General features: G+C 42.3%; 1 protein-coding gene across 2 annotated transcripts; it reads right to left on the bottom strand.

Annotated features, from left to right (window-relative positions):
• Nucleotides 1–1,193: 1,193 nt before the first annotated feature.
• On the bottom strand, nucleotides 1,194–27,814 carry tubgcp5 (tubulin, gamma complex associated protein 5). Of its 2 annotated transcripts, XM_047374392.1 has the most exons (24): nucleotides 27,675–27,814; nucleotides 25,370–25,593; nucleotides 25,211–25,264; nucleotides 24,257–24,365; nucleotides 23,937–24,033; nucleotides 23,759–23,838; nucleotides 23,546–23,681; nucleotides 22,920–23,037; nucleotides 22,495–22,584; nucleotides 22,217–22,310; nucleotides 21,879–22,131; nucleotides 20,155–20,357; nucleotides 19,933–20,048; nucleotides 19,335–19,603; nucleotides 19,054–19,252; nucleotides 7,599–7,787; nucleotides 7,327–7,509; nucleotides 7,150–7,234; nucleotides 6,953–7,073; nucleotides 6,432–6,583; nucleotides 3,797–3,922; nucleotides 2,345–2,433; nucleotides 2,135–2,235; nucleotides 1,194–2,052 (listed from the first exon to the last, which is right to left on the bottom strand). In XM_047374392.1, the coding sequence occupies exons 2-24, from the start codon at nucleotides 25,501–25,503 to the stop codon at nucleotides 2,006–2,008; spliced, it is 3,045 nt and encodes a 1,014-aa protein (XP_047230348.1). In that variant the 5' UTR covers nucleotides 25,504–25,593; nucleotides 27,675–27,814; the 3' UTR covers nucleotides 1,194–2,005. The 2 variants fall into 2 exon arrangements, with proteins under 2 accessions (XP_047230348.1, XP_047230347.1); XM_047374391.1 differs by lacking the exon at nucleotides 27,675–27,814 and having other exon boundaries at nucleotides 25,370–25,740.
• Nucleotide 27,815: the final 1 nt, after the last annotated feature.

Here is a 27,815-nt window from a genome sequence, read left to right as displayed (position 1 = left end):
ATTTGCAATAAGTTTGGGATTATTGTCCTTTTGATACCCAAATGTGGGCCAAGTTTACAGTGAGACAAATGGCTTCATGTTTGACTCCAGTATAGTTTGACAATAGAGTTCATGGTCAGATCAAGACTGCCCAGGACTTGTGGCTGCAAAGCAAGTCCAAATCATCAATTGTCCACCACCGAGCTTAAGAGATGGCATGAGGTGTTTGTTCTGATGTGCTGTTAGAGCACTGTGTTTACAAAATGGCATTCACATAAACTCCTTCAACATTTATAAGATGCAAGATATTTTTTCAGGTTGTCTTGAAGCGGCTCTAAGTAGCTGTTATCTTTAAAAAAAGGTTTCAAAGTTAAGACTAAAAGTTATCTACTGCAGATATGTATAGCTCTTAACCTTCTAACAGAACCCCATTTAAAGGAATTTGAATTATTGCTTTAATATGTTAAATTGGTGCTGGAAATTGAAAATCTATCAAGGCTTATGAAGTTCACTCAATATTTTACAATTTTTTTTAGTGGCACACTGAAAACACAAGCCAGACCTTTAAATCAATACTTGGTTCAACTGAATCTACGTCAACAATGTCGGCCTTGAAAAAACGATGGAAAGTTTTCTGCAAACACCTGGCACAACTTATAATGCTTGATCCGAGCAATCAAAATCAGTCTTATTGATGCATCCTCAGGTCTCACCAAAGCTATTTTATTTACTGGATTCAAGTACAAATTCTGACAGACCCATAACATGATCTGTGGAAGTGACACTGCAGCCAAGAAACTAAAAGGATTTAGTTTCGGTAAGGAGTGGGCAGAAATACCTACCGATGTCCAACTACAGAAAATGGTTCAGTGCTAGATTCCAAGTCATGTTTTTAGGTGCAATCAAACACTTCTCACTCAAAGACATGCAAGCACAATTTTTTACTTTCAAGCAATGTTTTGGGTTTAATACTCTGACTTTCCACATTAAATTGGAACCGCCGCAAACATTAAGAATAGGTTTTGTTAGGAGGTGAGCAAACAATTTCTACGCCAAACTAAATTTCTAGGTTTTCTTTTCTTCACAAGAGGCTTTTAGAAGTCAAATTATATGTGAACCCATACATACAATTTTGTCTGCATGTCGCATGACATGATTTTAGTGCCTAATACAGGGTTTCAGTAACACTTAAAACAAATATGACTGGACCCGCATCAAATATAAAAAACAACAATTTATTCTCCTAATAACTGTATTTGATAGGTTAAGTAAAGTGAATGTAATTCTGTCAACTTAAATTGGTGTGACACATAGCTTGAGTCCTTTAATAAAACCAGGGTAACCTAACTCTGAGGCCTACAGTGTGTAATCAACTTCAGACCAGTTCCTGCATCATGGAGCTTGTAATTCTGCCACAGCACATAATCTTCATATATTTCAGTCAGAACTAAAAGTCCTACACAAAATGAATGTGATGCAACTTTTTAAAAAGATAAATAAAGATGGCAATTAAAGATCAAATCATACAAATTTAGGGCAAATCAGTATTAATTATGATGATTTTGTTCTGGCTTAATATTTGGATTTTAGGTTTATGAGTTTACAGATACCCTTTTTTCTACAGTAGTATATATTTAAATAAAACTTGTTTTTATAAGCCCTGACAGGTTTTCTACCTTCTGTTGCTTTCCAAAAACATTGTAATTTTTTGTGCCTTTTCTACGCATACATTTTATTTGTGCTTACACATATATATATATATATACATACCCATTACTTACATTTAACATGACAATTTATATTAAAACATATCATACAAAAAGTATTTTTAAATACAGATGTTCGTTTGTTCAGGAACAGCTTGCCTACCAATCACTGTCGAACAGTCTGAGCAGAACCTGACCTAAGTTACTGATCTTGGCAGCAGTCAAATAAAAGACACAAGTACTGCCTATTGTAGTAACACAGAGGCTACTTAACAGCAGTCAAAGGCAAAGTGATGAATGAGTGAAACATGGAGGGTTGATCAGCACTGCTCAAATCCTGCCATCAGAGAGAGGGCCAGGGACTCCACTGTAGAAACAGAGGAAAACAAACTACTTAATATTATTTCTGTCTGTATAAAGTGAAGCACTGATGTTAGGGGTTTACTTACAATGAGGAAAAGAGCCCCGACAAACTGCTTTATTAAGTATAGTCACCAGGAACATGTGACAGTTTTTGAAATCTGACTCCATCTTATCAATAGACTCGATCCTGGAAGAAAACACAACATCGGGTGAAGACGGTCACCATGGAGATTTCTGTTGAAAATATGGGGTAACTGAGAAAGGTCCCAGTGTGCGTGTTATTCAGGAAGGCTTACTTCCAAGCGCCAAATCCAGCTTGCCATCGGTCTGAGAAGATGAGGACCAGATTCAGAACCTTCATTATCGCCTCTTTCACGAAGCTGACCTGCGATAAGACAAGTCTTTTAGAAGGGAGATATTTTCGCTGCTCAGTTCCTTCTCTGGCTTCACACCAACAGTATGCTGTATGCCAAAGAACTGGGTCACAGCTGTGTGTATAAAAGTCGCAGTGCTGGCAATCATTCTAGAGATAACATTGGGGCCATAAAAGAGAGCATTTTATGAAGCTGATTTACTCAAGTTCATCTCCTAATACATGTGAAGACTGCAGAACTCAACTGTTGTTGAGACAATCATGAATACCATTATCACAGCAGATATAAGTTATATTAGCGCAGATAGAAATGTTATGGATGCGGACAGGTTTGCCATTTTTAGAAGATGTGTGAAAACCTTTAAAATAAATTCTGTTTTTATTATAATGGCTTAACATCTAAAAATTATGAAGCCACTGTGTAGGGGCATAATGTGTGAAGTCTGCTAAACCCAATTGTGACTAACTGGGACCATGTGCTTTAGTCAGATGATACCAGTTAAAACCTTTGGGTCTGGGTCTTAGAATGAATATGTGGAAATGCACCTCATAACTGCTGTTAAGTACGATGGAGAATCTATGATACTGTGGGTCTGTTTCTTTGTAAAAGGCACTGAGAAACTTGTTGGAGTGCATGGCTCACAAACTCTATCAACTACCAAAATATTTTAGTCAGTCAAGTCATTTTCTACCGCTTCTTCCATAGTGGGTCGCGGGGGAGCTGGTGCCTATCTCCAGCAGTCTATGGGCGGGAGGCGGGGTACACCCTGGACAGGTCGCCAGTCCATTGGAGGGCAACACACAAACAACCATGCACACACTCATTTACATACCTAAGGGCAATTTAGAGAGAACAATTAACCTAACAGGCACGTCTTTGCGAGGAAACCAGAGTACCTGGTGAGAATCCAAACATGCATGGGGAGAACATGCAAACTCCATGCCGGGAGTCGAACCCAGGACCTTCTTGCTGCAAGGCAACTCTCTAAATGCAGCCCCAAAATATTTTAAGTTAAAAAAAAATGATCATCTGTACCAGTAAACTGAAACTGGATTGTCATTAGGCCTTTTAACAGGATGACTTGAAAGATATGAAAAAATCAGCACAGAAACGGTTCACTAGACATAAAATTCATCCTTCTTCAATTACCACCTCATTCTCCAGACCTAATAATATAGATCTTATACAAAAGCTCTGGGGTGAACTAAAGAGAAGAGTGCAGAGAAGAGGATACATAACTCTGAAAGATCTGTTATCGGTAAAAGAGGGTTTTACATAGCATTGACAATGAGGACATAGTCGTGCTCCTGGTTATTGATCATTGTACCTCTGAAGAATTGAACCTGCTTTTAAAATTCAGCACGGGGTGTTTACCTTTTCCCTCAGGAGACACCGGTCATGGATAGTTGCCAAGTATCTGTAATGGATCTTGATCAGCTGGTCCAGGTCTTTTGCTTCCTGAACTTGGTGCTGAAACTCCAGTCCAGTGCTGTGCAGAATCTGCCAACACAGAAGGAAAACTTTTCAGACTTTGAGTGAAAAGATTACATTCCGGAAAGGCATTCAAAAATGCAATTTAATGTTTTCACTTTGTCAGACCATTTTTACCAACAGCAAAAAGTTAAAGTGCCTGTGACATCAAATTTTCATGATAAATCCAACTACATTTATGCAAAGGAAACACTGATACAATATTCATACCACTGAAATGAACAGTTGTTGAGATATATGGTCATAAATTTCACTGAAAAGGTATTTCCAGACTACTCCATTGCGATGTTGCTGTGCTCTTTTATGACGTCACAGGGGAACCCCTGCAGGTAAACTGACTGCTGCTACAATGGCAGCAACACAGACAGCAGCGAAGAATCTGATATTTCTTTAGATATATTTCAGTCTCTATTACAGAGAGACGCTGCAGAGACAGAAGAACAAAGTGAGCTTTCATCAGATGGCAGAGCACAAGTGCTGCGACGTGTGGACGTCGACCAGAGAGTATTTCTGCCAGATGCTGAGTCAATATGCATGAATCATACACGACCACCAGGAAACAGAACGAGAACATCAAGATTTTCTAAATAATTCACTAAAGTCGGACTAAATCTAGCTATATTCATAAATACACACATTTTTTTATATATACGCATGTAAATATTAGTAGTTTTTTACATTAGATCAGTTACTGGGTTAACTAAGGTATTATAAACAATTAAACGTTATATGCACCAAATTAAGCAACAACTCAGGGAACAAAACACATGAAGATATCTGGACGCATAAAACGAAAAATTAAGCAGTTTAACTTCCACAGAATGAGTTGTTTTGGACTTGCTACCGCATTTATTAAGAATAGCATTTATTAAGGCTTTTATTGCACGATCTGCATATGGCTCTTGGAGGTCATCTGGGCTACGCAGCGGACCGGACCGGACCATAGCAGATACAGTGTAAATCCAGGGTTACAGTAAATACGGCACCGAGTGAAACAATCGGAGGCGAAGTGAGCAGCATGGAGCAGCAGCAGCAGACACAAGAGATGATTCAAGATCTGAAGACACTACCTGGTGTGTCATTTATTTTTCTTCTTTATATTAGAATCTGTAGAGAAACATTTATTTGAATATATCACATGCACCTGTAATTTATCTTATTTTAATAATAATAATAATTTTGGATTATTAATACTAAAAATAATAATTCAGGATTTCTAATTATTAACAATAACCAATATCTAAATGTACTTTTGAAACAAGAAACTGTTCTTAAATGCTGAGCCCTGATCTGTTTAGCAACAGCAGAAACAACCTTTTCTTTGGTGATCTTTTCTCTGCTTCAACATTCTCTTTCGTCTGTAAAATATCCCGACCTCTGACATCATTTCTCTTGTGAATTTGGAGGTTTCTTGTTCAAAGCAGTTTGCTGAGAAGTCCTCAGATCAAACCTGGCTGTGCTTGGTGGGACCAGCCCATCTGTCCCTCCTCAGTTTTCCAGCTCTGATCCAGGCAGCTCTGATGCTCTTCACTTCGGGAAAGTAGTGCAGACTAAAGGCTGCTTACGTAGTATTGCTGCCACCACCAGCAATGCACCGTTTCACCACAGTAATGCTGTTATTAATGCAACTTGGCTTCTACCTGAACTGTTGATCGTTGATGGTCACACAATGAATGACCAAAGACTTCCTCCAAATGTAATTTCTGGGCGACTTTGGGCTTGCAAAATTTAACGTTGAAATATGCTTATTTTGTGTCACAATAGACTTTTATCACGTCTTTAATCCTAATATCATGTCAAATACCGCTCAATTCTTTCAATATATAGATGTTTTCTTTCAATTTCTGCATTTGTGGGTAAAGCGTGTCACAGGCACTTTAAAAATCTGTTAAAGTTAGTGTTATTCTAAACTAAGACAAAAAGGCTCCTCATTCATTTTCCACTCAAAAGCTTCCCAAGTGACACTGGGTTACTACCAATATACACTGATGCTGGTAACGAGATCAACATGCCGCTGTATTTAATGGCCCAGTCAAAGTCCAGGCCTAAATCCAATAGAGAATCTGTAACAGGACTTGAAAACTAACTTTCACAAAAGCTCTCCATCTAATCTGACTACGAATCTGCTACAAAGGAATCACTCTGCAGGACTAAATACAAACACACACCGCACTTTTCAGGTTTATAAAAAAAAGCTTATCTAAAAATGTGTATAATTTCACTCCCCTTAGGGATAATGCACTACTGTGTGTTGGGCCATCTCTTAAAACAAATGCATTAAAGTTTGTGGTATTGAAGTTTGGAACAATGTGAAAAAGTCAAGGGTATGAACACTCTTGCAAGGCACTGTATGTAATTTATCATAGTTTTGATTCAAGCTCAAACTGCACTTTTTTAGAACAACTGGTTTTGAACAGAAACTACATGAAATGAAGCTAAGTTTCATTTTAGTCAGATTATCTGTAATTGTATTGCAACATTGAAGCTAAAAGTCTGCTTGGAGAAGGCCTCATCTTACTCTGGTCATGATGTAGTTGTGGAGACTGTTGACAAAGTGCATCAGTTTAACTCGCAGTAGACACATCCTGTGAATCTGCTGGTTTATTGGTTGTTTCAGCTTCGCTTCCTCAACAGGAGATCCTTCCAGTTTCTTTGTGACTTCTGCAAAATCTAAAGAAAACAATACAAAAAGTTAGTAAAAGTCTTTAGCAATAACACAGGCTCCAAACGGGAGTTTTTTGTTCCTGCTAAGGGTACAAGACTACTTCCACTGATTTACACAATGGGTGAAATCCATACTGGGGGATGTTCATACACAAGCAATAACTAAAGTGTTTCCTAACATACATGTGTCTAATAATACTAATAATTATAATAATAACAATAATAATAATACAGAATAAAATGGATTTGTTTTTGTAAAAAGTCTTAATACCAAACTCTTCAGCTTGCATCAATGTAAAGAAAAAAAAGACAAGCTGTTAAATAATTTTCATCTGTGCTGCATGTGAGCATTTAAGCTTTAGTCTCAGCTCTCACCACTGAATCGTAGCGTGTCCAGACTGTATTTGGCCCATTTGATCTGCAGCAGGAGAAGGAACACTTGGTTGTAAATCTTCTGGCACTCAGAGCTGATCACAATGTCTACAGGCCAGGGCACCTGTGGAGAGCAAAGCCAACAAATGTCAACATGACAGTTTTACCAGGCATAAATAATGTCCAATGCCTCCGTTTACCTTGTAACTCAGGGTCAGGACCTCTAAATTATTCACTGGGTGCTTTTTCCTCGATGGGTCAAGAGGCTCTAAAAAAACTGACAACCTATTGAAAGTGACACGTTTGAAGAAATATTTGCTTTGTAGATCTCAGTTTTCACTTTACTATGTCAATCTGAAAGTAAAGACGTGCAGTACCTGCTACTGTCCTCTGGGTAGCGCTGTCCCACTGCCTCCTGCAGCAGCACGTTGAGAAAAGAAGGCTGCTGCCAGCTCTCCTTTTCCTGCACCTTGTCAAAGATGGCGGTGTAAAAGTCATACATGGTGTCTCCGGCTTCCTGCAGGAAGTAGTTCCTCATGGCTTGGAGGTATTCCAGCAGCCTGTGGAAACAACAAGGAGCCTACATGCTAGATATGATCTGGCACAATCTGGAAGCACTTATTCAACTAGGGCACAAAGTGGGGCCTACTTGTAGTCTTTCTTCAGAGTCTTCATGAGGTTCCCGCAGCACTCAATGTACCTCCTCTCGATGTGGGGATAGAGGCAGGAGCGCAGGGTCAGCTCGAAGGTCTGGCAGGTGACTGACTGAGAGGAGCGGTCCACGATGAAGTCGCCTCCAGAGAAACGCTCATGGAAGTCGCTCTGCTCTAAGTAGAGTCTGAAGAAGAAGATGGAATAAGGTGCTGCTCAGACGTTAACATGCATTCATCATGGGTAAGAAAGTCATATTATTTTGGCCTTCTAAGGATTTCTTAGAACTTGCTCTTTCTGTAGGGTGATATAATTATACAATAGTTTACCAATATCTAAAACAAGACTTTGGCGCACAGGATTGCATTTATTGTGGATATAAATGGTAAAAGTAATACATTTCTGCTTCCGCCTCTCTTCTTGCTCAGACGCTTTTCTCCTAAGCTCCCTGCTTGCTTGCATTCTTTTACTCCTAACATTTTATTTCTTAGCTAAAATTACAGAAATTTTGGACTAAAACTACTTCTTACCAGCGACTCCCAAGGATTATTTTTATTTAAAAAAAAATTTTCTAAAGGATTTTGATCTTTTTATAATCAAACTTGAAAGCAGGACAAGTTGAAGCCAGCTAATCAGCACAAAATCCCTCCCTTCACCACTGAGGACTTTGACAAACTTTTACAGCAATTGACTGTTTTGGAGATGAAAATCCACTGACTAGAAGTGAATGTGGAGATGAATATGGGGGTCAACGATGATTCAACTCTGCCTGTGATCCTAAACAGTGACAGCCAGCTCAACAACTCAGCCGGCAATCAAAACACTGAGAATAAACCTACCGGCAGAACACCCTGGCATGTTTTAGGGGCATGCCCAAAAAAGTCACGATGGACGACTTACTGGAAGATCTCAGCAATTAAATAAATAAGAATGGCCAGATTACAGAGAAATGCCCCTGTTTCACCTGGGAAAAGGAGACTTTGACAGCGAGCTGCTGTCACAACAACTGATAGGAGTGAGACAGCTGGAAATTCCCCTCCAGAACAGATTTGCTCCACTACAGAATGAAAACCAGGAAAATTATCCATCTTCTGAGATCAATAAAAGGTTTGAGAACAACTTTCATTCTAAACAGTCTTCTCCTAAACTGCCAGAGAAAAAGCGCCCCACCAGACCAAGAACCCTAATAGTGGGCAACACAGCTGTGGATGGGATTAAAAACTTCTGCAACAAGAAAAACACAGAAGTTATGATTGGTACCAGTAACGTGGTCTCTGATATCTCAGAGAATATTCGTACAATCACAGAAAAGCGCCCGTCTCTAGAAAACCTTATTATACACTGTGGAGCCATGGATGACGTGGCTAAGAAAAAATCAGAAAGACTGAAGGAGGATTTCACTCGACTTCTGAATATTGTTGGAGGTCTCAATATCAAGGTGTTTCTCAACAGACCCTTTGCACCAATTTTCTGTGGAGATGAGATTTTTTCCAGACTTCTGATGATTAATAAGTGGTTGAAAAAAACATGTGCTACCACACCTGTGAATTTCATCGACAACTTTAATATTTTTTGGGAAAAAAGACAACTCTTCAAGCAAGATGGTTTCTGTTTGAAGAAGCCAGGAGCCAGACGTCTCACATCTAATCTCTTCTATTCAGTAAATAATCCGCCAGCAGCTTTGACCTTCAGCAGAGAACATGGAGTATCACCAACAATGATAACGCTGCCTCCAGCTCCAGCAGAAACAATCAGCCAGTTGGCTGAGAAAGAGAAGTCATCACAAAAGGTGTCCCCGTCAAAATCCACAGGAGAAGTGGACCCCCCATTATACCCCCATCCCCCCAAACCCCGACCCAAACCGCACAGAACTCTCCCATCTCCCCACTAAGCCCACTTTTTGCTTTACTGGATTCTGATAACATGAAAGGAGCTCTTAAAATCGGGACCCAAATGGCTCTGACCTCTTCATTCAACACCCCCCGTGGCCGAGGCCCTGCTACTAAACCAACATTTTCCAAATGCCACAGACCTCCACCACCTCCTAATCTATCTCCTCCTAATCAGGACCTTGAAATCACTTCTCTGTGATACAGTCTGGGCCCCAGTGGTAACTATCAGAAATGAGCATGTCCAGGAAAAACTTGGGCCCCTAACAGGAGATAGTTGAAAAATATCTGTGCTTATACGTGACAGAAAGAGCAAAGCCAAAAGGATAAGAGACAGTAATAAACAATCAACAAAAGCCATAAACTGTCAGGTACAACAAGACAAAGAGTTAATATCAGCAACTAAGTCATATAAACTGGCTTTACTGAACATTAGATCTCTGTCAGGAAAATCATTTTTAATCAATGACTTCATTACTGCCCACGATCTTGATGTTATGTTTTTAACAGAAACATGGTTATATGAATTTAATGAAGTTCCCATTCTGATAGAGGCGACGCCTCCGAACTACAGTTTTCTTTGTGAGAGCAGACAGCAAAGAAAAGGTGGAGCGGTGGCCACTTTGTTTAAAGATTTATTAGAGTGTAAAAAAAGTATTTCTGGGCAAATTTGACTCTTTTGAATATTTGGCTCTCCAGGTAAAGAGCCCGGTCCGAACCATGTTCTTGAATATTTACAGGCCTCCTAAGTCCAAAACAAACTATATCAGTGATTTTAATGAGCTTTTATCTGCGATATCTGTTGATTATGACTGTTTAATTATAGTGGGAGACTTCAACATTCACATGGACAATCCTGAAGACAGAAGTTCAATAGATTTATGTGACACTCTTAGAAATGTTGGTTTGACTCAACATGTTAAACAGCAAACGCACAAACAGGGACATATTTTGGACTTGATCATCACTAAGGGTCTAAACATTTCCAAGGTGTCTTTTGTCAGGTGTTTTCCCCCAGGCCCTAAAAACAGCAATTATCAAACCTCTATTGAAAAAGAACAACTTGGACAAGCTGCTACTACAGAACTACAGGCCTATATCAAACCTCTCCTTCATCAGTAAGATTATTGAAAAAACTGTGTTTCAACAGTTAAACAACTTCCTAACAACGACCAACCGCTTCGATGTCTTCCAGTCAGACTTCCTGCTCACCACAGTACAGAGACTGCTCTTGTCAAGGTGTTCAATGACATCCGTATAAATGCAGACTGTGGAAGAACCACAGTGCTGGTATTATTGGACCTTAGTGCAGCATTCGACACTGTTGATCACTCCATTTTATTAGAGCGCCTGGAAAACTGGGTCGGCCTTTCTGGTACAGCACTTGATTGGTTTAAATCCTACTTGAAGGACAGGAACTTTTTTGTGTCAGTAGGTAACTTTACAGGTCCTTCTCAAAAAATTAGCATATTGTGATAAAGTTCATTATTTTCCATAATGTCATGATGAAAATTTAACATTCATATATTTTAGATTCATTGCACACTAACTGAAATATTTCAGGTCTTTTATTGTCTTAATACGGATGATTTTGGCATACAGCTCATGAAAACCCAAAATTCCTATCTCACAAAATTAGCATATTATTAAAAGGGTCTCTAAACGAGCTATGAACCTAATCATCTGAATCAACGAGTTAACTCTAAACACCTGCAAAAGATTCCTGAGGCCTTTAAAACTCCCAGCCTGGTTCATCACTCAAAACCCCAATCATGGGTAAGACTGCCGACCTGACTGCTGTCCAGAAGGCCACTATTGACACCCTCAAGCAAGAGAGTAAGACACAGAAATAAATTTCTGAACGAATAGGCTGTTCCCAGAGTGCTGTATCAAGGCACCTCAGTGGGAAGTCTGTGGGAAGGAAAACGTGTGGCAGAAAACGCTGCACAACGAGAAGAGGTGACCGGACCCTGAGGAAGATTGTGGAGAAGGGCCGATTCCAGACCTTGGGGGACCTGCGGAAGCAGTGGACTGAGTCTGGAGTAGAAACATCCAGAGCCACCGTGCACAGGCGTGTGCAGGAAATGGGCTACAGGTGCCGCATTCCCCAGACCTGGGCTACAGAGAAGCAGCACTGGACTGTTGCTCAGTGGTCCAAAGTACTTTTTTCGGATGAAAGCAAATTCTGCATGTCATTCGGAAATCAAGGTGCCAGAGTCTGGAGGAAGACTGGGGAGAAGGAAATGCCAAAATGCCAGAAGTCCAGTGTCAAGTACCCACAGTCAGTGATGGTCTGGGGTACCGTGTCAGCTGCTGGTGTTGGTCCACTGTGTTTTATCAAGGGCAGGGTCAATGCAGCTAGCTATCAGGAGATTTTGGAGCACTTCATGCTTCCATCTGCTGAAAAGCTTTATGGAGATGAAGATTTCATTTTTCAGCACGACCTGGCACCTGCTCACAGTGCCAAAACCACTGGTAAATGGTTCACTGACCATGGTATCACTGTGCTCAATTGGCCTGCCAACTCTCCTGACCTGAACCCCATAGAGAATCTGTGGGATATTGTGAAGAGAACGTTGAGAGACTCAAGACCCAACACTCTGGATGAGCTAAAGGCCGCTATCGAAGCATCCTGGGCCTCCATAAGACCTCAGCAGTGCCACAGGCTGATTGCCTCCATGCCACGCCGCATTGAAGCAGTCATTTCTGCAAAAGGATTCCCGACCAAGTATTGAGTGCATAACTGTACATGATTATTTGAAGGTTGACGTTTTTTGTATTAAAAACACTTTTCTTTTATTGGTCGGATGAAATATGCTAATTTTGTGAGATAGGAATTTTGGGTTTTCATGAGCTGTATGCCAAAATCATCCGTATTAAGACAATAAAAGACCTGAAATATTTCAGTTAGTGTGCAATGAATCTAAAATATATGAATGTTAAATTTTCATCATTACATTATAGAAAATAATGAACTTTATCACAATATGCTAATTTTTTGAGAAGGACCTGTAGATCAGAGAGCACAAAAATTACATGTGGCGTTCCCCAAGGGTCCATCTTAGGGCCCCTCCTATTCAATATCTACATGCTCCCCCTAACTCAGATTTTAATAAACAACAACATAAGTTATCATAACTATGCAGACGACACACAGCTATACGTTACGATGTCACCAGGTGACCATGAACCCATTCAAGCGCTGGGTAAATGCTTAGAAGAAATCAATGCATGGATAGGCCTAAATTTTCTTCAGCTGAATCAAAACAAAACTGAAGTAATAATCTTTGGACCAAAGGAAGAGCGTTTAAAAGTTAGCACAGAGCTTCAGTTAATACAGCTAGAAACCACCAATTAGGCTCGAAACCTGGGTGTAGTGATGGACTCAGACCTGAACCTTCAGAGGCACATAAAGGTAGTAACTAGGTCGGCCTTCTATCACCTAAAGAACATCTCCAGGAGTAAAGGACTAATGTCTCAGCAGGACCTTGAAAAACTAATTCATGCGTTCGTCTTTAGTAGAATTGATTACTGCAACGGTGTCTTCACAGGTCTGCCTAAAAAGTCGATCAGAGCGCTGCAGTTGATCCAGAACGCTGCTGCCCGCGTCCTCACTAGAACTAAGAAAGTGGAGCACATCACCCCGGTTCTAAAGTCCCTACACTGGCTCCCTGTAGCTCAGAGAATAGAGTTTAAAATACTTCTGTTAGTCTATAAATCACTGATTGGCTTAGCACCAAAACATATTACAGACTTGTTGTCAACGTATCAACCACCCAGACCTCTCAGGTCTTCTGGCTCAAATCTATTCTGCATACCCAGAACCAGAACCAAACATGGAGAAGCAGCTTTTAGTTCTTATGCTCCACTAATCTGGAATAAACTCCCAGAAAACTGTAAAAGCATCGAAACCCTAATTTGCTTTAAATCAAGATTAAAAACTTATTTGTTTAGAGTGGCCTTTGACTGAGCCATCTAGGCATGATTAGTTAAGTTTTCAGACCAATTTTCCTTTCATTTTCTTGTCCATCATTCTATTCTCTTTATTTTTTTTATTACCTCTGTTGTTTGATTTTCTGTATCATTGTGATGGTTCTCTTTCAACATTTGTTTCGGTATCTCACTATGGGACACGCCTCCAGCGCCTGTCCCCCAGAAGCTCTATTACATTACGCCAGTCTTGACTGGCAGGCGGAAGTGACGTCCGCTCCCATGGGAGGACTTCCTCCCAGTATAAAAGTCGACGTCACGTAGGTGATCTTCAGTCTAACACCTCTTCTCGCTCCCAGAAGCACCTCTCAGACGGTCATTACAGTAACTTGAGCTAGCTTAACTGTTCACAGAGCGAGCTAACAACTCGGTCGCCGAGCGCTTCTCAATAACTGTGCTCGACTGTTCTGAGTCCCTTTCAACGCTGGTCTGTCGCCAAACAGCAGCGCTGCAACTGGTCACCAAACTAGCTGCAACCTTAACGGAGCTTAAGAAGTTGTGTAACTTGCACTCGTTCTCACCATGAACAGAGTCAAGCCACCATCTAGAACCTGCACATGTGGCAATCTCATAGCTGGGGTAGATACCCACTCTGTCTGTGCTTCGTGTCTGGGGCTGCAACATGCCCAGGACGCGTTGGCGTCACCGGCAAGTTGCGAGCACTGTGCACGGCTCTCCCTTAAGTCTCGTCGGCGCAGGCTAGCACGCCCAGCTAGCCTGTCGGAGGTTGATCCTATGACGGGGGTAGCCAATCCCCCGCCACCGGAGCTTCCTGGTACTGATGAGAGAGAGCCCACTTTGGCTGGAGCCAGTTGGGGTGATCAGCTCGACGCTGTCGCGCCACTGACTGACCCAGAGGAAGACGAGGCCGCACTTCCAGGTTTCAGTACTCTTGCTAATGCCGAGTCCGAATCTGAAATGGAGTCCATCAGTCTCGGGTCTGACGACGACGAGCTGGACTGCGGGCCTTATGCCATCCAGTCGGTTGCAAAGCCCTCGGTGACGGATGACACCAGCCGCTGCGGTTCCCCAAACCCGACTGCAACGGACCTGCATGATGTCTGCAGAAGGGCAGCAAAGAAGCTGGACATCGAGTGGCCGGAAACCCTCACCGAAACTACCACATCTCGATATGAGGGGAAGCGGCTTCCGAGAGCCAAATCTTCCGGCAGACAGCTGTTGCCGGTCTTTCCCGAGTGCCTCGAGGAAGCGACCCGGTCCTGGAGCAATCCTCTCACCGCTAAGAACCCCGCCCTGGGAGGGTCGGCGCTGGACTGGACGGGCATGGAGGCCGGCGGTTTTTCACATCTGCCTCCCGTAGAACCTCTGCTGGCATCTCACCTGCACCCATCGCAAAAGTCAGCCATGACAGCGGCAGGACCCACCCTTCCCTTCAAAGCTGACTCTTTTCAGTCCACTCTGAATGAGAAAAGCTACAAGGCGGTGGCTGCATCTGTTAAAGCCTTAAACGCTTTGTCTCTTCTCCTCGCTTACCAAGCGGAATCACAGGAGCAGATGACTGGCACACCGATGACCGATTTGTGGGACGAGTTGTGCGTGGTGACAGACCTATGCCTGCGTCTCCACAGAAGCGCTGTCCAAGCATCCGGGAGAGCCATGGCCCTGATGGTCACTCAGGAGAGAGCTAGATGGCTGAACCTGGCTAGCCTGTCTCAGAGGGAAAAGAACCAGCTCCTCGACACCCCCGTGGACCCGAAGAGCTTATTCGGACCCACTGTGGCAGCCATGCAAAAACGCTGTGAGGAAAAGAAGAGGGAAGGTGAAGCGCTAAAGCTGTGTCTGCCCAGGAAAGCGCAGCCTCCTCCCCCTCCAGCACCCCGTGTGCCGTTCGCTCAAGCGGCGGCTCGACCGGCCTACCGCATCCCCAAACGCCAGCCTCAGCCGCAGTCAGCGGACCGTGGGAAACAAACCGAGCTCAAAGGTGCTTGGGGAAGGAAGCCATCCGCTCCCCCGACGACGCCGGGAAACCAAGCGACCCCTTCCGCTACTGTGAGCACAAAGAAAAAGAGGCGTGCTACCTAGGGAGCCGTCTTCGGGGTGGGAGAGCAGGATCTGCCAGACACCTGCACCCCCCCTACCAGGACACGTCCTGTCCCAGTTTGAGTTCAGAACGCCACGTTCAAGGCAACTCAAACGGCCTGCAGAGCCGACGTTGGAGCTCATCGTTCAGAGCCGACCGAAGCGGAGGAGGATCAAAGCCACCGAGAGCTCAGTGGAGCCGCAGCTGTGGCCAGAAAGCACACACCAGTGCACAAACTCGCTGACAGGCTGGGGAGCCACTCACGAGGGGATGATGGTAAACGGCGTTTGGAGTCCACAAACACAGACAGCTCACATAAATTGTCTGAAACTCCTGGCCGTGATGCTGGCACTGAGACACTTTCTGCCCTTTATCAAAGGGCACCATGTTTTGGTCAGAACGGACAACACAACAGTGGTTGCTTACATCAACAGACAGGGGGGTCTGCGCTCACGTCATTTACACGAGCTGGCATACAGACTGATAATCTGGACCAGCTCACACTTGCTGTCGCTAAGAGCAACTCACGTGCCAGGGGTAATGAACAGAGGCGCGGATCTGCTGTCAAGGGGCAATCCCCGCTACAAAGAGTGGAAACTCCACAGCGAGGTGATGACCCAGATATGGAAGAGGTACGGCCGAGCGGAGGTCGACCTCTTCGCATCAGGGGAAAATGCTCAGTGTCCGATGTTTTTCTCACTGACAGAGCAACAAGCTCCGCTTGGGCTGGATGCTCTAGCGCACAAATGGCCGCCGGTCCTACTGTACGCCTTTCCCCCGCTGGAACTGATCATTCCTACTCTCGCCAGGGTGCGAGAGGGAAAACACTCACTCATTCTGATAGCTCCCCGCTGGCCAGGGAAACACTGATTTTTCAGATGCTACACGGTGAGCCATGGCGGCTTCCCCTCCACAGAGATCTCCTGACGCAGGCACGCGGAGAAATATTTCATCCGCATCCGGAGCGCATGGCCCTATGGGCCTGGCCTGTGAGGGGTTAAATCTGGCTGCCAGTGGGCTTCCCCAGAACGTTATTGACACAATTCAAAATGCAAGGGCCGTTTCCACGCGTAACGTGTATGAGGGTAAATGGCAGGCATTCGTGGGTTGGTGCGCAAAACCTATGGTGAGCGTAATGCAAAGCCCTGTGTCGGACGTTTTAACTTTTCTGCAGGCACTGTTGGATAAAGGCTTGGCTTTTTCCACTGTGAAGATGTACCTGGCTGCTATTTCAGCCTGTCAGGTTGGCTTTGGTGACAAAACAGTGGGGCAGCACCCCCTGGTGTGTCAATTCATGAAAGGTGCACGACGGCTCCGTCCAGTGTCGAGGAGCCTCACTCCTTCATGGGATTTACCTATGGTACTCGATGCGTTGTCACGTGCACCGTTCGAACCGTTGCAGCAGGTTGAGCTCAAAGTGCTTTCCTTTAAAACGGTCTTATTGATTGCTCTGGTCTCTGCTAAGCGTGTGAGTGACATTCAAGCGCTCTCAGTTAACCCATCCTGCAAGCAGTTTCTGGGTGAGTCAAGGGTTTTACTGAAACCTAATCCTGCCTTTATACCTAAGGTTGCTACGGCTCTGCCATGCCGTGCCCTTGAATTAATGGCTTTCTACCCACCACCATTCTCCTCTCAGGAGCATGAACGACTGCATACGCTCTGCCCAGTACGAGCTCTGCGGTTATATGTGGAAAGAACAGCAGATTTTCGTAAATCAGAGCAGCTGTTTGTGTCATGGGCTTCATCACATAAAGGAAAGCCTCTCACAAAGCAACGTCTTTCGCATTGGGTAGTGGGGGCTATTATTATGGCTTATGAGAGCAGAGGCCTTGCACCCCCTGCAGGTCTGCGGGCTCATTCCACTCGTGGTGTGGCATCATCCTGGGCATTGTTCCAGGGTATACCTGTGGAGGAAATATGTGAGGCTGCCAACTGGGCGACCCCTCACACCTTCACTAGGTTCTATAAACTGGATGTCACCAGGCCCACACTGGCTCACACGGTTCTGGGTGTGGGTTCCACATTGCCATGAATGCAAGATGCAATCTGTTGGTCTTCGAGTGAGCTTATCTGGCAATACGGGAGCAGAAATATCCCATAGTGAGATACCGAAACGAATGTTGAAAGAGAACTTTAGGTTAAGGATTTAACCCCGGTTCTCTGAAACATGAGTGAGGTATCTCACCAGATCACCCTCCTTGCAGGGAGCGAGGAAGAGGTGTGCTTATTAAACTGAAGATCACCTACGTGACGTCGACTTTTATACTGGGAGGAAGTCCTCCCATGGGAGCGGACGTCACTTCCGCCTGCCAGTCAAGACTGGCGTAATGTAATAGAGCTTCTGGGGGACAGGCGCTGGAGGCGTGTCCCATAGTGAGATACCGAAACGAATGTTGAAAGAGAACCGGGGTTAAATCCTTAACCTAAAGTTTTCCTTATGTACAGCGCCTTGAGTGCCTTGTTGCTGAAAAGCTCTATATAAATAAACTTGACTTGACTTACACACTCAAATACATGCCTACACCCCCACTGATATTTGAAGAAAGTTCCCTTAGCAAGCTGCATTAACCACATGCTTTATGTAGCCATCAACAAAACCCTGGGATACTTCTGGATGGATATGAGCACAGCCCTTGTAAGAATAGTAAAGGTGATTAAAATTGGTTGGTTCACTGGTATGGGTCTGACCTTTATGCACAGGCAATACAGATTCAACGGGACTGAGGTTGCCGCCATTCCAGATGCATAATGTTAGCCTGCTTTATCCATTATCCATGTATTTGGGATCATTGTCCTTTTTCCTCACTCAACTAATGTTGAAATTAAATGCAGGAGTTAGTTGTCATTTGTCATTAATTCAACCAGTGGGAACGAAACAGCATGATGGTACCACCACCATGCTTGACAGTTGGGACTGTGTTATTAGGTTTGAAAGCCCAGCTCTTTCAAACGTACTTTAGCTCAATCTGGGCAAACTGCACAATCCGTCTCCTTTGACCAGAAAACATTTCTCCAGCGGACATTTGGCCTATCCATGTTGGGAGCAGCAAATCACAGAAGAGCTTGAAGTTATCACTTTTGGAAACACTTTTTTTCTGTGTGGTAAGTCCAAATTGGCTTTACTTTAGACAGTGACACTGGTGTTGTTGATGAAAGGGTCTTGGCCCAGGATCTGCAATCTGTTGCTGTGGAGCTGCTTGTGGCTCTTTGTGGCCCCCACAGTTGCTCTTTCCTTCTTTTTCCAAGCCAAAATAAATTTGAACTTGTCACCTAACCCTTGTGTTTAAAAATTATTGAAGTTGTTTGTTGTAACGTTACTCTATCCTGAAAAATGAACTGGTCAAATCATTAAAAGCTCAATGATGACAAGTGTACGTAATCCTGTGACCTGTACATACTAACCTGCTTAGCGCATGAGAAAATGAAATCTTATGGTAAAACATACTTTTAGTTTTTAAAGGAGTACTTCATGAATTGTTTTTCCCCAGCAGAGCCATAATTCCCATTTAATTTTGGTTGTTGCTACAGGATACCTGGCAAAGTTGATGGCTAAAAGCGGATCGTGGACGTCGTTGGTCTCCAGGTGCTGCGCCATGATGGACTGCATCTTTATCAGACTCCTCGTAGTGGCCTGCCGTTCAGTCACCTTGTCTGTCGGGGATTCCTCTGGGCTGCTCAGGCGGGACTGCACAGACTCCAGAAACAGCGTGTACAAACTCTTCCTCTCTGCATCTGGAATGTCATATTTCTCATCTGGTTAAACACATCTGGAAAAAAATAACAATTACAATGTACTACTGACAAAAACACTGACCTCTGGAGGATCTCTCAGAATCCTCAGCCTCCTTACAGTGCAGATTTTTGAGCAACTGCATGGACTTCCCAGCCATGATGATCTGCTTTAACACAGGTTTGAGGAAGGACACCATGGTGAGCTGCCGGTTGCTGGACCCCTGATCTCCTCCTGAGCTCCCACTGGCTGCATCGTTCAGCTTTTCCTCATTGTCCACCATCTCTGACACGCTGTACAGGGTGTAGGTGGCGTACCAGAAGTCCCTGTGGTTTACTGGGACATCCTTATTTCTGAAAAACAAGAAATTCTGGATTTTATAATATTCAGCCTGGTAGAACAGTTTGTTTCACTACAGCCACAAACGTCTGTGTATTTTATTGGGATGTTGGAACAAATCAATACAACATAGTGCATATTTAGGATGTGGAAGTTAAATGATACTTAGAATTTTATTCAAGTAAGAAATCTTAAAAGTGTGGTGTGCATTTGTATTTAGTAAATCTGAGCCAATACCTTATAGAACAGGCTGCAATTGCACCTGCAAGTATCTTAGGGTATGTCTCCACCACACTTTTCAGATTTTTGTTAATCATGTAATAATTTTCCTGCCACCACCTACCTTTGGATGATGAACTCTTTGGCAGGGTCAAACAAATGGCCGTGAACAATCCACTCATCCACAATCTCCAAATACGGTCTGACCGTCTCTGTCCACAGAGAAAATAGCAGAGCCACCTGGCAAATAAAAGAATTGTCACAAGTTTTGATGATTGTGTCGGTTTACAAATATCCAGAAACTCCACCTTCAGGTATCAGATCAAAGAAAAATGAAAACACCAACCGCTTGCTCTGATGCATGTCCAACGCTGTCATAGTCGATGATAGCCTTGTAGAGAGTATTCAGCAGGTGAGAGGCCCGCACAACATTTGGGGTGGCAGGGGGAACTTCAGCGACTCCCGTGCAGAAGACTTTGTGAAGCACTTTGATTTGGGCCAGGTGAGGGCTGAGACGCTCCAGAACTGCAGACAGGGTCACCGTCTCATCTGCAGACAGACAGTTCGTACAAACATGAAAGCTGCCCCTTGAGCAAAAGCATTTTTTTTTTCTTCTAATTAAATAAAGAACGAATACAAAAATCCTGCCGGGCTAATTCAAAGTGAACTAATACATTGTTATTTGGTTTGAGAAAGGCTGCGAGCACGTCCACAGCTGCCTCTCTTGTTACAGGCAAAGGTGGTGTATTTCAGCCTGAAGGAGATACTCTGCAGGGCTTTTATGATGGCAATAAAGACAGCCTTTGATGTATGTAGTGATGTATGTAGAGGAAGCTGCAGGAACAGCTGCTAAGGAGACAGGCAGCTGACCGAGCGGACCGAGTGAGGACGCAAAGACACATGTTGTGCTTTGAGAGAGGGAGGCCGGGCAGCAGAGCGGACCTGCATGAAACAGCTACATCACTGCTTTTTACTGCTAATCAATGTGTCTGAGTCCATTTGTATGCTCTAGCCGGCTAGCAGACAACGAACATCCTTTGGTCCAGTAAACAAGCTGCAAGACTCTCAGCCCTCATCGGCCAGTGGAGCTCTCGGTTACAATGGAGACTGAACCCAAATGCTCCACTGTTTTTTTTTTTATTAAGACAAACAAAAATGATTTCCATTAAATACATTTTAAGGAGTATTTCATTATTATTTTTACTACTGTTATTATTATTAGACCCTGAGACAAGTCAATGGAACATGATTTTGATGCATTATTTTTTGTATGGTCAGTTTTAAAACCACATGGTTCTTATTTAAATGTAATAACAAATGTCACTGTCCTTAAAATTTGCTGTAAAAACACTAGATATTTTTATGTACTACTTTAAACGATAAATGTGGGAAGAAACACTGCATTTTCAGAAGGATTTTTTCTCATGAGGAATTATTGTGTCTGTTTTTGTGTAGATTATACATTTTAGGCCAATTTAAGGAACAGCTGACAAAATGTTTTAAACATAAATGTCCTCTGTCTATTCATTCAACACAGGCAAAATGAATTGAAAATAAAAGAACAGCACAGCATGTCTACGATCTCTGCCACCAGCCTGGTTAACAAAGCCCGGAAACCACCCTGACACTGTCCCTTTCCCCCACACCCCCCCTTTTTTTGCTGACAGGACACCTGTAACCTGTAACTCTATGCGTTACATTAACGCTCAGCTTGGACTCCTGCTTTACTTGCACTGCTTTACTTGCACAATGATCACCTGCACTGTTGTATTGCTCTTGCATCTTATACTGCTCTATATTTACTCTCACTCACTTAAAACTGTGCACATATATTTATATTATATTGTAGATATGTTTATACTGTTTAATTTGTACTGTATTGCACCGACTACGCCAAAACAAATTCCTTGTATGTCCAAAAACGTACTTGGCAATAAAGCTTTTCTGATTCTGATTCTTCATGCTTAGACATTCTGGTCTTAGTGAACTGACACGTGAAAACAGAGCTCTGGTGGCTCTCTAATCAAAAGAAATCAAAATAATGAACTCAAACTTTTTTGTCCTACTTACCATTGCTGATGACTTCTCTCTCAATGGTGGTCAGCTCTTCTTTAAAGCTGGTAAAGTATTTGTTAAGAGCCCACACAAAAGCCTGGTAGGTTCTGAAAGGAGGCTCTGAACCCTTCCTGTAGCTGTGGGATGAACCTGAGCCCGGTGGGCAGGGTTCTGAGCTGTGCCCCGTCACCTCGTCTATGAACCTCTGCAGCCTGAACACCGCCTGTCCATACACGGCGATGTGCTCCAGCACAGAGTGCAGGCAGTTCTGCAGAACAAAACATGCTAGGCCGTATATCAAACACCTGATAAAATGTAGGATATGTTCTTGTTTTTTAATTTTTCAAACTTACACTCGTCAGATGGGTTACCACCACATTATTCTTCACAGAAACTTTGCCATCATGATGCTGGAAAATAAAGTGTTTCTTCACACCGAAGAGAAGCCTGAAAAACACACAGATCATTCTTGTGACAAAAATCAATAAGCTAACATTATTACCTGGTTGATCCGGGGAGGATCCGCAGGTTCAGGTATCAGCAGGACAATTAAACTTGTGTGAGTGAGGCAGAACATTGTTTTTCTTTCTACATCTGTGCAGTGAGTAGCCTCAGCATCACTGAATCTTACCACAAGGTTTCCCGTATGACTTGAGTCTCTGTGACAAAGGCTTTTTCTTCTGGCAGATACAGAGGATCGGTGTTATACAAGTGCTGGTCCCTGAGAACAGAAGCGGAAAGCATAAACACCTAAACATCACAAATCCTTTCAGCTCAGAAATAGGAGTAAAGGGTGTTTATGCCATGTAGAACATAAAAAAGCAGTGATATCTCATAGCAATGAGATTTAGCTTGATAGATTAAAAACCTTACACAGTTCAAGTATGTAATTAGCAGCATAGTGGGGTTTTAAAGCCCACTTTTACAATTTATACAACAGTGAATTTGATAACAATATTAAAAGAACCTATATACATGGAGCATAGGTGACTTCAAGCTAAAATTGACTGAAGTAACATATTATCATAAAGGAGGCTGCAACAGACCAAGTCTTACCAAACGTTTAGCAAGTTCGAGTGTAAGTGCAAGCTGTGAGGGAAACGAGGAGCGTGAGCGACCCAGTACGGAGTCACTACATGCTGTTCAAGCCAGGCCCGGGCGTCTGGTTCCCCCACTGGAAAAAGAAATATATATCGAAACGTGATATTGGTAAGGAACTTGCATCACTTCTCATCTAAATCCTTTCTTATTATTTTAAATCTATAAAACTCTTCCACAGTGTCTTGCAGATATATTTATACTTTCTATAACTTTCCACATTGTGGCAGAAGCTTGGCTAGATGGGAGAATTTTTTTCACATCTCTTGGGAGTACCCACTGATAAAAGGTATTTTGCAAAGATAAATAGGTAAAAAAATTCAGTCTCTAGATAAGCAAAGCTGGTAGATATATACCACAAAAGACTTGGTAGTTATACAAATGTTTATCTTAAGGAGGCTGAATACAAATGCATTTGTAAAGTATTCTGAAAACAATGTATCATTTTCCTTTCACTGCACACATAACCACAGTTAAACACATTCAGGTTTGTGGCTCTAACGTTACAAAATAGGAAAAGTTGGAGAGGTATGAATAATATCTAAGTTTATGTCTACATTTTTCCCCTGCCTGAAATGTCATACCTGTCCATGCGACTGGGACAACCTTGCTGGTGGTGTCATGGTCCTCCTGGGGGGTTCTGTCCAACTGGATCCCAGAGTCCTCTCTGCTGATTGGCTGCTGCCTGTCATTGTCCTCGCTTTCGTCCTCAGACCACTCCTACAAAAGAGAGCGATAACAACATAAATTAACCGAAGCAGCTTCTGCTGGATTTAATTTATTGTTTGAGAACTCACTGGCGTATCTGGGAACGGCCTAGTGTCTATTTCCTCCCCTTCCATGAGATACTTGGCCCAGTCAAAGTTGTCTTCTGGTTCTGCACAGACATGAGTTCGAGGTGCAGTGATTAATATGGGGAGGGTGGGAGGTGAATAATTCAAACTCTAAAATACCTAACGTGAAATAGAAGCTCACCAGCATCTTTCACCCTAGGTCTCTCAGTGAAGTTTGTGTTTGAAGGGGAATCTGATAAGAAAAGCAGCAGCGACAGGATACTGTAGTGGATATCTGTCTACAAAAATAAAAACACAAATAAAAAGGTTATTGTAACACTCTGAATCCTCTGTGGCATGTTATGCAACCTGGAACACTATTTTCCCGTCTGCTATCAGGATGTTGTGGCTCTTGCACTTTAAAAACACAAGATATGATGAAACGTGTTGGCTAATAACGCCTGTGTTAGGTCATACAAGAATTCATTTTTCTATTTCCAAGCTGCATACTGGGTTTATTACCTTCGTTCCTTGGGTATTAGGTAATGGTGAGTTCAGGAAGTCGTCAGTCAGTCTCCTCCAGCTCCCTGCTTTACTCAAGTCAGAGTGGACCATCAGCTTTTCATAGATTCTTAAAAAAATAAAGGAAAAACAACAGATTATGCATGACAGCATTGTGCAAAGCGTGACGGAGCAAACAAGAAAGAGTTTGCTTGATTTTGTTATTACAAATTCCTGCACCAACTTAAAATACTTTCAAATGAAAAAAATGACCCAAGTTTTAGAAACAAGAAATAGGCCAAGTACTCAACAAAACAAACAACTGTTCAAACTCTGCAAAAAGTGCTTGAAAAAAAACAATCCACCTGCTGTGCTGTGTTCACATACCGTAGGATTCAATGAATCTCCCACTGGCTAATAATCTGAGACTGTTTGATAGAAGTATGTTATTATAATCCTTACCAACGGTAATCAAAAGTAACTGGGAGCAGGAATATCTTTCTCTTAACCTGTAATGTTATGTATCCTTAATATTAAAGCTTAGATTCAATTTAAACAACTTGTGATTCAGAAGTCTCCCTAAATTCCAGATAGTCTGGTTTCCTAAACGTTTTTCTAATTCCGATCCAGTCCAGTCCATTCCACTGTAATATATAAACCAAAAACGACACCATGAGTTTATTTCAGGCATTTCTGCCCAAGCTTTGACAGAAAACCTACAAAACTACTGGATAAATATATAAAACATTTAGACAATAGGGAGGAAATAAAATCTTAAAATACAAATATGTTCCAGACTACTACTTTTTCTATACTACTGCAGACCAGGAAGTTGACTAAATCAAACAGTACATATTTCCGACTGCGTGGGCACTTTAGAATAGCGCAATCTGATAAGGAAAACAACCCCCTACCTAAAGAAAAGGGAAGGCAGGAAGGATATTTAAGGACACCTCCCTGCAAACACTCACTCACCCACTGATCGTGCGTTGAATTTTATGACTGTCAGCGTCCAGATACTGATGGAACCTGCCGGAGGAGCACATTGTTAGTCAAGCTTGCCATCACCTTCTTGTAGCTAGCTAACGTTGTTTACAGGCTAGCTCCAATTCAACCAGCGGATGTGGGACTCACTTGAAATTGGACCATGCAAATTTCAGGGCCAGTTGGAAGTTCTGGTCTTCCTCGTCTTGGACCCCGCTGATACATCTGATCAGCTTCTTCGTCTCTCTCTCCGTCTCCCTTTCGAAGGTGCTCCAATGTGACATGTTGCTGCAGCTATTGGCGCTGTAGTTAGCTTCAGACAACTACGGCTGCATCTGGCTGTCTGTCTCAGACATGCAGCCCCTTTGGTGGCTCTGCAAGAACAAATAAAACGTCCAAAATGTATTATTTCCTACAAAAATGTGATGCATTCGCTGTTTTTGTTCGTTGACTCATCTGTTACCGCGCTCCGTTTTTCAATAAACAAAGGCAAGTGCGCATGCGCAAAACAAAATTAAGGTTCGAGTCACTTTTTTCATCTGAATGGTTCAAATAAAAAAACTCATTTTAATAGCGACTAACTTCGGATGTAGTTAAGCTTTAAAAACAAAATAAATCTCTGTTCATTCCAACCATTAAACGGCGCATTTCCTATAATACATCACGTTACAACGCTCTCTTGCTCTGTTTTATTTTATTTATTTAAATGTAGTGCAAAAGTACATTCAAAAACATACAAATACAAAGGGGTCTGTTACCACAACTAAAAACTGAAAAATTAAAGCAAATAATGTAGTAAGGGCGCCTGCCTTTGAGATTAATTTGAACTTTTCCAGGATTGATCTCTTGCTCGTTGCTAGTTTCCGATTTTACTAAACTCCGCCCATAAATAGATGTATCCATATCTCCGCCTTCACTCTCCGTAGTTTATAAACAGCTTCTCAAAAAGGAAATAAATAAACCATTTCTAAATGGTCAAAAGCTTCACCTGTTACTTTAAAAGTGCGTACAATTAAAGGAAAGAGCAAAATGTATCTGATTTTCTTTCCGTCTGTCTAACGAACGAACATAAACATAAGACGCGTTCCCTCACAGTTAGCCGGCGGATGACTCGGTTAGAGGTGATTTCGAGGCGATATGGAAAACACGTGAAAACGTTTTTGTAACGGTCAGAGACCACCTATCAGAGCCATCATTTATTCGGCAACAAAAAGCTGACAACGTAAACGAGCAACTATGGAATATAAAACTGCCTTCTAGTTGCTGGAACATGGAGGTTTGATCTGGGAATGAAATCGCTCTTGAGTTGAGCGCATTCAACCTGCAAGTCAGAGAACAGGTGGTTTGTTTATGTGTTCAAACAAGCCTAATGATATAAAAACTGTCTGAAGTGCTATGTAGTTTTAAATACAACGTTTGCAACGTTTTGTAAACACAGTAGGCATTCTGTATACTGAATGTAGGGTTGTTGGAAATCTGTGACTTTTCTGACTCAAAGTCAAAAGTTGTATACATAGACAGACAGACAGACAGACAGACAGACAGACAGACAGACAGACAGATACATAGACAGACAGACAGACAGACAGATACACAGACAGACAGACAGACAGACAGACAGACAGATAGATAGATAGATAGATAGATAGATAGATAGATAGATAGATAGATAGATAGATAGATAGATAGATAGATAGATAGATAGATAGATAGATAGATAGATAGAGAGAGAGAGAGAGAGAGATAGATAGATAGATAGATAGATAGATAGATAGATAGATAGATAGATAGATAGATAGATAGATAGATAGATAGATAGATAGATAGATAGATAGATAGATAGACAGACAGACAGACAGACAGACAGACAGACAGACAGACAGACAGACAGACAGATAGATAGACAGACAGACAGACAGACAGACAGACAGACAGACAGACAGACAGACAGACAGACAGATAGATAGATAGATAGATAGATAGATAGATAGATAGATAGATAGATAGATAGATAGATAGATAGATAGATAGATAGATAGATATATAGATAGATAGATAGATAGATAGATAGATAGATAGATAGATAGATAGATAGATAGACACCAGATCCCAACATTTTTTGAATTCAGTATACTTAAGTAGCAAGGTCCGAATGTAAGTGTATCCGTATCCTTTTTGTTTGGTTGGTTGTTTTTAATTGCACAAGGTGTCCAAATTACAGCGCATGATGATGAGATAAAAGTGATGTATGTACAGCTGCGCAGTTCTGCAGCTGAGTCTGCTGTTATATTTTCTCCTGAGCCTTAACCTAGGAAAACATGCAAATTATTTGCAGAAACATCCCAGTTAGAATTCAGACCAATGACCTTCTTAAAGCAAGGCAAAAGAGCAAAATCATCATTAATATTATTATTAATTATTATTACTGTCAAAACATTTTTCCCATAATACCAACCTGTTTCCTTTTGCTTCCTGCTTCCAGTCAAGCTGAGTGTTAGAAGTACACAAGAGAAACAAGTTTCCTTTTCTTCTGAGCTCATGGAAAGATTTGTACCTTCGAAATAAACCACGCCTATCCGACGCACAGTTTGCCTCG

Source organism: Girardinichthys multiradiatus, chromosome 9 (genome assembly GCF_021462225.1).
Source record: "Girardinichthys multiradiatus isolate DD_20200921_A chromosome 9, DD_fGirMul_XY1, whole genome shotgun sequence".
Classification (NCBI taxonomy): domain Eukaryota; kingdom Metazoa; phylum Chordata; class Actinopteri; order Cyprinodontiformes; family Goodeidae; genus Girardinichthys; species Girardinichthys multiradiatus.
This window is presented reverse-complemented; position numbering and strand designations above follow the sequence as displayed.